This window comes from Oryza glaberrima, chromosome 2 (genome assembly GCF_000147395.1).
Source record: "Oryza glaberrima chromosome 2, OglaRS2, whole genome shotgun sequence".
Classification (NCBI taxonomy): Eukaryota; Viridiplantae; Streptophyta; class Magnoliopsida; order Poales; family Poaceae; genus Oryza; species Oryza glaberrima.
The window spans coordinates 32,258,134-32,267,942 of record NC_068327.1 but is presented as its reverse complement, the minus strand read 5'-3'; the positions used below and the strand labels follow the sequence as shown (position 1 = coordinate 32,267,942).

Genomic DNA, 9,809 nt, shown 5'->3' with positions numbered 1-9,809 from the left:
AAAATTTAAGTAATTATTTATTTTTTCATATCATTTGATTTATTGTTAAATATACTTTCATGTACACATATAGTTTTACATATTTCACAAAATTTTTTGAATAAGACGAACGGTCAAACATGTGCTAAAAAGTCAACGGTGTCAAACATTTTGAAACGGATGGAGTATATATTTATGTCGGCTTATAATACTGCTTTCAAAATTATCTGGTTGTGGTCAGTGGATGATAGTTACATATGCAATGCGATGTTCTAGGTAGTATTTCAAATTTTACTAGCAAAATTACTGGTCAAAACTTCTACCGTGATATTAAAATTATGAAAATGTCCATTTTTACTCCCTCAAACTATTTTACTGGAACACTTAACCCATTAAACTATTTTTCAACTCATTTTGCACTCCTAAACTATTAAAATCGATTCACTTCACTCTTAACGATATTTATTAAAATTTTCTCGTATAAGTTGTATTTTATATAGAAACTTGTTTGGATGATGATAGATGTGTTACAACTTACGTCCAATCATTTAGAAGCAAATCGAACAGATAATGGGGAATCACTAGAAGTGTGGTGGTGAAGTCATGAGTTGATCCATCAAATTCAAACTATAGTGCTCACGAATATTACGAATACATAGATGTGCATTCAATGGGATTGTAGTGAGTCTAAGGATTTACGGATAGTCTCTTTGAGTGTGTGTTAGTGGTACATTAGCAGATATGTAAGTAAGGTGTGAGTGTACAGTGGTGTTTATGCATGTGCTTCTTCTGTGTAATCATAAAACAGAAAAAAAAACTGATGTTTTTTCACTCCTGGCATACTGGCTTTGGGGCCGAGAAGCGGCCCACTCAGTGCTTCTGGGCTAATAGATGGGCCGAGCAAAACGGCCCAAGAAACGAAGAGGAGGATGAAATCATAGGTCCAGGGAAAAACCTTACCCAAATCCACACTGATCTCGTCCTGGCAGCTCCAAATCCTTCTGCTACTATGGCGGCGGCGGCGGCCACGCCGGCGAGGGCTTGGTGGCGGACGGCTGCTCCGGCGAGTGCCTCAACTGCAGCTGTAAGCTGCTTCCGTGTTGGGGCCAAGAGCCTGTAAGACCTCCTCTCTTAGCTTCTTAGCTTTCAAGCTTAAATAGCGGGGTTTCTTGTCGAAACATTGGGTTCTGGTGGACTTTTAGAGTCGGGATACACGCCACTTTAGGGCAAAGGAGGGATCTTGTGTTCATCAATCTTGGTATCGGCTCGGAAATTGCATGGTTTGGGGGTTAAGTGCTTTGATTGACGCTAAGGAAGCAGGTTCCCCATCCACTCAGTTCATCATCTTGTGGAACTGAACTGTGCTAGACAAGAACAGTTCAAGTAAAATTCAAAGTTCAGTGTATAAATTGCTAGCATTTTTGCACTGAATTATGAAAATACTATGCTGGTTTGGTGTTCTGAAGTGAATTTGGTGGCACGGGTGTCACACTTAGGAAGAGGCTGAATTCGAGTCCGAACTGCGGAACTGAAGTGAAAATGCAGATTCCAAGATGCTATATTTCTTATCATGTGACACTAAATCGTTTCAACTTACTATAGCTAGCCAGCTTGGTCCAGTTCTGCTAAGTTCTCAATGCACTGGTTGAATCTAGTATTTACTCTATTACTCATGCTTAAACAAAATTGTTTCAATAACATTTCACTTTTCATATCATTTACAACTAGATTGCTTAACTAGTCAAATACTTTCATTAGGTTCAAGTACTATCTATCAGTCTTTTCTTCTTTTATTTTTTCCTGAAAAGTTTAACCAAGGAGGTTGCTGCTATATTACAAGCAGGAGAAAAAAAAAGTCAGCAACACAGCTGACTGTACATGCCAGGTTGCCAAAGCACCTGTGAACACTGCAAACAAAACAATTAAAGCAATATTCTCGCTACATGTTTAGCGCCACCCATGGACCAACTTCGTAGCTCATCCATTATGCGGTTGATCGGTTGATCAGCTGCTCGATATCAGTCTTTTCTTCTATACGCTTATTCAGATAGTCCTCACTCGAGTAGTGAGTAGTCAGTACTAGTGTACCTTATTCTAGTAGCTAGACAGTGACATCAACTTAACAAAATGTTCACTTTCAATGTTTTGCCTGGTCTTAACAAAATACTTATGTACTTTCAACAAATTGCCATGGTCAGTGTGCTTTTAAGTGTGTTGTAATTTATATTTTTCCTTTCAACAGCACAGGACTTCAGATGACAAGCACCCGCACGAACAAAGTTCGGACAGTTCATGTCAAAAGCGGGGAGGCAGAAGGAAGTCCAAGCACAGAGAGCATCACCCGCGACGAGGAAACTCTGCAGCGTGACTTGCAAACAGCGATCCAGGAAGAAGATTATGCCCAGGCTGCGAAGCTCAGGGACGAGCTCCGAGTCCTCCAGGAGGACAGCAGGTCAGCCGTGCTGGCAGCGAATGCGCGGTTCTACAACGCCTTCAAGAACGGGGATCTCGTCGCGATGCACTCGACATGGGCGAAGGGCGACCATGTCTATGTTGTTCATCCTTCGGCAGGTCGGATATCAGGCTACGACATGGTGATGCAGAGCTGGGAGATGGTGTGTGACGCCGACTACGAGTTCCCTCTCCAGATTGATCTGCAGGATGTTGAGGTCCATGTGAGAGGTGATCTTGGGTATGTGACCTGCCTGGAGCTGGTTAAGACCAAAGGGAGCAGCAGCTGGGGAAGGCAGGTTGCGACCAATGTGTTTGAGAAGGTTGATGGCAAATGGTTCATTTGTATCCACCATGCCTCTCACTTCGATGAGTGAGGCTGAATTTCTTGAAGAGAGGAAGAGCTGCAAGTGCAGCTATGGCGTGAGGTTTTGCAGTACAGGCGTGAGACATATACTTTGCTGTTTTATTAAGGTCCTTGATATGACCTTTTTGTAGAACCCTTTTGTACCATACTATCATCGAATGATGCTGCTATTTTGAGGAGTATTAGTAGTAGGTACAGACAACCAGAACCCTGATGGAATTGTAACTTGGCGTGGCCGAGATATTCGTCAGACTGTTAAGTCCTTTTTCCTACAATCTCTCTGATGGAATTGTAACTTGGCGTGGCCGAGATATTCGTCAGACTGTTAAGTCCTTTTTCCTACTGTTGTTTGCTGCAATCTAACCGTCTGCAGATGTATTTTGCCAACATTTTTGCCGGTTGTTACAGAATCCAATCTGTTCATTGTTTTAGCTAACGTCGATATGAGGATGAAACTTCCCAAGGCCCGTGATCAGGAGCATAAAAGGAAGCTGCAGGGGTTGCACAGGTTGAGCGACAATCAAACAAATCTTAAGAAAAACTCCAATGAACAAGATGAAACATGGAACCCTCGCACATCCAAACACACTTGCAAATATCAGCTGATATAAGAAATAGCTGCGAGTTTAGTTATTCTCGTCCAAGCAAAGATAGTACAGCATAAGTTCAGGACACAGGATATGCGCAAACCAAAAGTACTATTTGAAGAGACATACTGATCGAACATTCATGAAAAGTATAACGCTTGCAGGCAGTAACAAAATTAATTTGGCCTTGGTGTTGCCCACTCAACTCGAAGGATAAGATTATCATAACCATAACCATTGAGCTTGCTGATAGCCTTCTCAGCGTCCTCTCTGTGAACAAAGTTGACGAAGCCGAACCCCCTGCTTGCTCCAGTCTTTTGATCCACCGCAACGTAGACACGGCTAACCGGGCCAAATGTGCGGAATAGCTCAAGTAGGTCGGGTTCACGGGTGTCCTCTGATAGATTGGTCACACGGACAGAGTTCTCATCATTCCTACGCCTCATGTCGTGTCCAACCCTATCAACAGCACCGGACCTCATGCTTGGAGGAACATATGCTCCCTTCACGGCGCCACCTGGAGGTCCAGAGCCATCAGCAGTAGGAGGCCTGTCCACAAAAGCTTCTGTCTGGGGAGCAAGATCCTTGTAGGGGCACTTTGAGGTCCAGTGATCACCCTTCTTCCCACAGGTTCTGCAAACCATGAGAACTGCACCACTCTTGCTTGCAAGTGAATCACCAGAAGCACTTGGTTCTTCAGCTTTGCTCCCTAAAAATAAGTGAACAGTTAGCAAAGAAGAAGACAGGCATACACATTTACAAGACTAAAGCAAAGTTAGCTGAGCCTTTGGAAAAAAAAAATGGAGAGGTTCTTCAGCTTTGCTCTATAAAATTAAGTGACAGTTAGCAAACAAGAAGACAAAGGCATAAACATTTACAAGACTAAAGCAAAGTCAGCTAGTATAGATCATTTGGAACAAAAAAAATGAAGGATCTCAACAAGACTGCACTACACTAAGAAGATTCATGTCGATGCATTAGAATACATAAGCATTGGTTATAACGAACATAACTAAATATGACGATACTATGTACTTCGAAGATCAATTGCTATGAGGACGACTGGACAAGGGCGATAGATATCGAATTACTTATGCATAATTCTAGAACAACAAAACTAACAATACATTGCCACTGCAATATGAAAATCCTATCATCAGACAATACACATGACTAACACACACCAAACCACAATCAATTACACAATACACACATAACAGGTATTCACAAAAGAATTGTTTCCCTCACTAAACTGCTCCTAAAAAGCTCCATGATAAACATTATTGTGCATTTCTTTCTACCTAGATGTGTGCCTGCAAATGATAAAACTGAAACCAAGCAAGCAAGAAAAATTATAACACAGAGGCCTGACGTATGTAGAGTCCAAGGACAGCAGCACCAGCCGTTTCCTAAATAGATCACCAACCTCGATTCTATAATCTATCTCACATAGAGGAATAGACAGCACGAAACATTCCAATACATCGTGTCTAGTTCTGATGAAGATCGCGCACAACAATAAACAAATAATTCGATTCGAGAACATATCAATCGACGCAGATCTGGACAGGAAGGGGGGTACACAAGAACAGTGACAACCTGGGGCGCGTGGGCGCTCAAGGACGATCTCCTCGGTGGACACCATGGTGAGCCGCGCGCCGACGTCCTCCTGCACGGCGTCGCCGAACTTGGGCCACGAGCGGCGCTCGATGGCGCTCTTGGAGAGGCGGGCGCGGGCGATCTTGCGGACGCGGAAGGTCCTGGTGACCTTCACCTTGTTCCCCTTGTCGTCGAAGCGATACTCGACCACCTTCTTGAACCCATTCTCGTCGGGCCCGGAGACCACGCGCGGCGGGAGCAGGAAGTCGAGGTCCCCCTCGTCGTCCTCCTCGAGCTCCCCCCACCTGATCTTCTGCGTCGCCACCTCCACGGCCATGGCGCTCTCTCCTCTCTCCGCTGCGTTCGCTAGGGTTTGCGGGGGCGGCGGCGTGGGAGGGAGAGAGTGGGGAAGAAGACCTCGGCGTAGGAATGGAAATGGAACGAGCGGCTCGGATCGTTTTGTGCGCCCCGATCTGTAAGGCGGTATCCACGTTGATGGGCTTTTTAGTCTACGGGCCGGATAAGTTAGGCCTCAGAGACATTCTATTGTGCCTAGTAATATTAGTGTTCTCACTAATTTGGATTTGTACACACATAACCAACCACCAACATTCAACTCTGCAACTAGTCCTCAAAATATTATAACTGATGAAACCATTGATTCAACAAAATTTCACACTAATCCAACACTATAGTATGAAACATGCAAAGCAGCTAGTAGTAAGTATAATACTATGTTATCCCTCCGTTTCATATTATAAGTCGCTTTGACCATTTCTCTAGTTAAAACTTCCTAAGTTTAACCCAGTTTATAAAAAAAATTAGCCATCTATGACACCAAATTAGTTTCACTAAAACTAACATTTAGAATTTACAACTCAAGTTATATTTTTTCTATAAACTTAAATCAAACTTAATTTTTTATCTAGAAAAAATCAAAGCAACTTATAATATGATTGAAACGGATGGAATAGAAAATTTTAGTGCTAGTAAAGGCTAGTTGGGCCTTGGAGCAGCCCACTCGACATTAAGGATGAGGCTATCGTAGCCATAGCCATTGAGCTTAGCGATGGCCCTCTCGGCGTCCTCCCTGTAGACGAAGCTGAGGAAGCCGAACCCCCTGCTCTCCCCGGTCCGGTGATCCAACGCGACGTACGCGCGGGTGAGCGGGCCGAAGCTGCCGAACAGCTCGCGGAGGTCTTCCTCGCGGGTGTCCTCGGACAGGTTGGTGACGCGGACCGAGTTCTCGTCGTTCCTCCGCCGCATGTCCGACTCCCTCGGCTTCGGGGACACGTACTTGCCCGGCCGTGATCCGCCGCCATTGTCGCCGCCAGAGTTGGGAGGAATATTGTTGTCGACGAGAGCGTCGAGCTGCAGAGGGGCGAAGTCCTTGTTGGGGCACTTGGATGTCCAGTGCTTGCCCTTGGCGTTGCAGATCCTGCAAACCATCAGCGCGGCGCCCTTGTCCAGTGCGGGGATGAGTGGATCTTCCGATTTGCTCCCTGCAGTGTAGAACAGTTAGCGAATAAAGATTTGCATGCAGAATTGGGTGTATGTTTAGAATTTATATTCCTCGGATAGATATTCTATACATGAATAGTTTAAATATCACACTGTATTTTTAGAACGGATCGGAATTGCTACAAAACTTAGTATCCCTTTTATGTCGAAAAGAAAAGGAATTAGTATATCCTTTGTTCAGTCTCAGATATACTACATGGCCTAGTCTAAATAGATCTGTAACACGTATCTATACACGGCTAACATGAAAAGGACAAATTCAAAAAAAAAACGATCAATCCATTGTTGCAGATTGATCTAGCAAAGTTGCAATTAACGAGCAACGTATATACGTAGTACTAGTGAAGAAGAGACTACTGCTATACCTGGTGCGCTTGGACGCTCGAGAACGATCTCCTCGGGGGAGACCACGGTGAGGCGCGCGCCGGCGTCGTCGTTGTGCGCGGCGTCGCCGAACTTGGCCCAGCCGCGGCGCTCGGCGGCGCGCTTGGTGACGCGCGTGCGCGCGACCTCGCGGACGCGGGTGGTGGTGGTCACCCGCACCGCTTTCCCCTCCTCGTTGAGCCGGTACTCGACGGTTTTCTTGATCCCGTTCTCGTCCGGCCCAATGACCACGCGCGGCGGGAGCTGCAGGGCGCTGAGGCCGCCGCCGCCGCCGCCGCCGTAGTCGTCGTCCTCGTCGAGGTCGCTCCACCGCATTGTCTGGTGCTTAGCCGTCGTCGCCGCCATGATTCCGTTCCGGGGAGCTCTTCTGCGATGGTTGTGCGACGTAACACGATGCACCGGGAGTTATCACGTAGGGTTTGTTAGGAGGAATCGTGGTCTAGGATTCTGGTGCTTTTATAAAGGAAGGGGAGAGATCGGATGTGACACGGTGTTGCGGCCCGGCCCAATAGGGATTCTGGTCGGTTTCGCTAGAAATCAGGCGTGACCGCGTGAGAAAAGGGAAGGAAAAGGCATAAGATCATCCGATGTCCCTTAACTTGACACCGAATCCGATTTTCATCCTTCAACCGAAAAACCAGATACAACAGGTTTATCAACTGTTAAAACCGGTGCAATATAGGTCCATGGCGGTTTAGATGGTGGTTTTTGCTGACGTGGCACCCACGTAACTATTTGGACTCAGTCTTGGTAATGACGTGGCGCTTACTTGTCAATTTGATTTAGAAAATATTAAAAATTGGGAATCCACATGTCAGTTAAAAAAATAGATTTAAAATAATGGGCCCCACGTGTCATTCTCACCCTCCTCTCCTTCCTCCTCTCTCCACAACTCCCCTGTATTCACTCTCTCTCCCCTCTCCTCTGTCCTCTCCGCCGGGTGATGCCGGGCGAGGAGGGGCGGCGCCGTTCTGCTGCGCATCGCGGGCGGAGCGGCCGACGGAGTGTTGCTGCCGCGCTCGCCGGCGACCTCGTCCTCTGCCTCCCTTTCTCCTCCCTCTGGGCAAGGGTGTTCTGAACGTGTACGACCTGAGCAACAGCCTCGCGCGGCAGCTCTCCACCTCCTTCCTCCGCAAGCCAATCGAGGCCATCTGGTGAGTAAATCCTGTTCCAGATCTGTTTGTTTATTCTGGTCTAAACGATTTGGATTTTTGGATTTGGGTTTGGCTCAATCTGATTTGTTGTGTAGGCATACGGGCGTGCTGGTGTACGGGAACAAGTACTTGTACGGCGGCGGGATCCAGTCGCTGCCGGTGGGGAGGACACCGTACGGGCGGCCGGTGCGGGTGGTGGAGCCGGGCGTGACGCACATCCCACGTTAGGTGTTCGAGGACTTCCTCCGTGAGAACTTCAGCAACGAGTGGCGCAACTCCTCGTCGGCGCCGGCACCACCGACTACACCCTCAACCTCCCCGGCGAGGTGATGTCCAGACCCATGGCGGGCGGAGCGGCCGACGGAGTGGAGCTGCCGCGCTCGCCGGCGACCTCCTCCCCCGGCCACCTCCGCCGCCCGTGGCCTGCTGCCGCCGGCGCTCCGCCCGCCCCTCCGCTCACCCCGCGGTCTGCCGCCGCCCCGCCGCTCCACCCGTCCCTCCGCTCCGCCACCACTCCGCCGGCTGTGAGGCGAGCGCCGTGGCGCGAGGAGAAGCGCCCGAAGACGGCGCGATGAGGAAGAAGAGGGAGAGCGTGGAGCACCGCCTTGCCCCTCGCCTGATCCGGCCGCCGCCGCTCCGCCGGCCTGCTCCGGCCGCGGCTCGCCCCACCCGTCGCTTGCTCCGGCCGGGAGAGAGAGAGGATTTATTTTGTGTGTAGCTGACATATGGGTCCCACGATTTTTATTATTTTTTTGGATAAAATTGTCACCTAAGCGCCACGTCAATTCCACATGAGATGAAGACCAAGTCAAAGAAGCCATGTATGCCGAGGAATCTTGTTTGCCCGGTTTTCGTAAGTTGAGGGACGGGTTATACCCGATTTTGCGGTTAAGGGACGAAAGTCGGACTGACCGACAAATTGAAGGACCTAAAGTGAACTTATTCCGAAAGAAAAACGGTCAAAGCGCGTGCGGCTGTTGGGCCGCGCGGGCAGCTAGGCGTGCCTGGGCTGGTCTCTGACCGTCTGACGCCTGTTGGCGGAGTTCGCGTTCTGCGCGGTCCAGCCGAAACCAGCATGCCGTACTAGTCTTTTATAGGAAAAAGTACATCAAACGTCCCTCAAGTTGTTATCGGGTTACAAAATCGTCTCCTAACCACACAAAACTGTTCACTTTAGATCATTCGGTGGTTTTGGCCCTGGTTTTATCTGGCGCGTGGAACCCACGTGGGTCCCACATGTTAGACTGTCCACGTCATCTCTCTCTCCCCCCTCTTCTCTCCCTTCCGCAAGCACCATCCACGGCGGGGCTCGTGCTCCTCTCTCTAGTGTCCCATGGGTGATTCGAAACGGCGGTGGAGGAGAAGCTGGAGGCGAGGCGGGTAGGCGCCCACCGGCCGGAGGCGATGAGGCCGGTAGCGAGTGCACGAGAAGAGGGAGGAAGCGGCGCGGGAGAAGGCCGGGGCACCGTGCCCGCCGAGTCTACCTCCGCGCCCACCGATTCCACCGACGTCGTGTGGCCCCTTCTCCCATGTCACCACGTCGCATGTCGCCTGCCTCGCCCCACCGCCTAGCTGGGCGACGTCGAGCTCCTTCACGGTGAGGAAGGGAGGCATTGTGCTCCCTCCTTTGCGCCCCTGGCCGGAGTAGCCGCCACAGTGCCACCCGTCGCTGGTTATTGGACCTCCTCCTTTCCCGCCTTGCTTGGCTGGCCTCCTCTGCACCTGTTGGCCACCCTGCCTAGAGTCCTAGACGAGAAGAAGAGTGAT

At 48.9% G+C, this 9,809-nt stretch overlaps 4 protein-coding genes across 4 annotated transcripts; 2 read left to right on the top strand and 2 right to left on the bottom strand.

The window, feature by feature from the left end:
* The first annotated feature begins 953 nt into the window (after positions 1 to 953).
* LOC127763249 (uncharacterized) lies at positions 954 to 3,155 on the top strand. The gene is made up of 2 exons (XM_052287898.1): positions 954 to 1,095; positions 2,222 to 3,155. The coding sequence occupies exons 1-2, from the start codon at positions 989 to 991 to the stop codon at positions 2,805 to 2,807; spliced, it is 693 nt and encodes a 230-aa protein (XP_052143858.1). The 5' UTR covers positions 954 to 988; the 3' UTR covers positions 2,808 to 3,155.
* Positions 3,156 to 3,383: 228 nt separating this feature from the next.
* Positions 3,384 to 5,430, bottom strand: LOC127763248 (uncharacterized). Its single transcript, XM_052287897.1, has 2 exons — positions 4,984 to 5,430; positions 3,384 to 4,093 (listed from the first exon to the last, which is right to left on the bottom strand). The coding sequence occupies exons 1-2, from the start codon at positions 5,318 to 5,320 to the stop codon at positions 3,561 to 3,563; spliced, it is 870 nt and encodes a 289-aa protein (XP_052143857.1). The 5' UTR covers positions 5,321 to 5,430; the 3' UTR covers positions 3,384 to 3,560.
* Positions 5,431 to 5,622: 192 nt separating this feature from the next.
* LOC127764199 (uncharacterized) lies at positions 5,623 to 7,294 on the bottom strand. The gene is made up of 2 exons (XM_052289044.1): positions 6,870 to 7,294; positions 5,623 to 6,485 (listed from the first exon to the last, which is right to left on the bottom strand). The coding sequence occupies exons 1-2, from the start codon at positions 7,231 to 7,233 to the stop codon at positions 5,980 to 5,982; spliced, it is 870 nt and encodes a 289-aa protein (XP_052145004.1). The 5' UTR covers positions 7,234 to 7,294; the 3' UTR covers positions 5,623 to 5,979.
* A 416-nt stretch (positions 7,295 to 7,710) lies between these two features.
* LOC127763773 (uncharacterized) lies at positions 7,711 to 9,061 on the top strand. The gene is made up of 2 exons (XM_052288564.1): positions 7,711 to 8,042; positions 8,138 to 9,061. Exons 1-2 carry the CDS (start codon positions 7,729 to 7,731, stop codon positions 8,268 to 8,270), a joined length of 447 nt encoding a protein of 148 aa, XP_052144524.1. The 5' UTR covers positions 7,711 to 7,728; the 3' UTR covers positions 8,271 to 9,061.
* Positions 9,062 to 9,809: the final 748 nt, after the last annotated feature.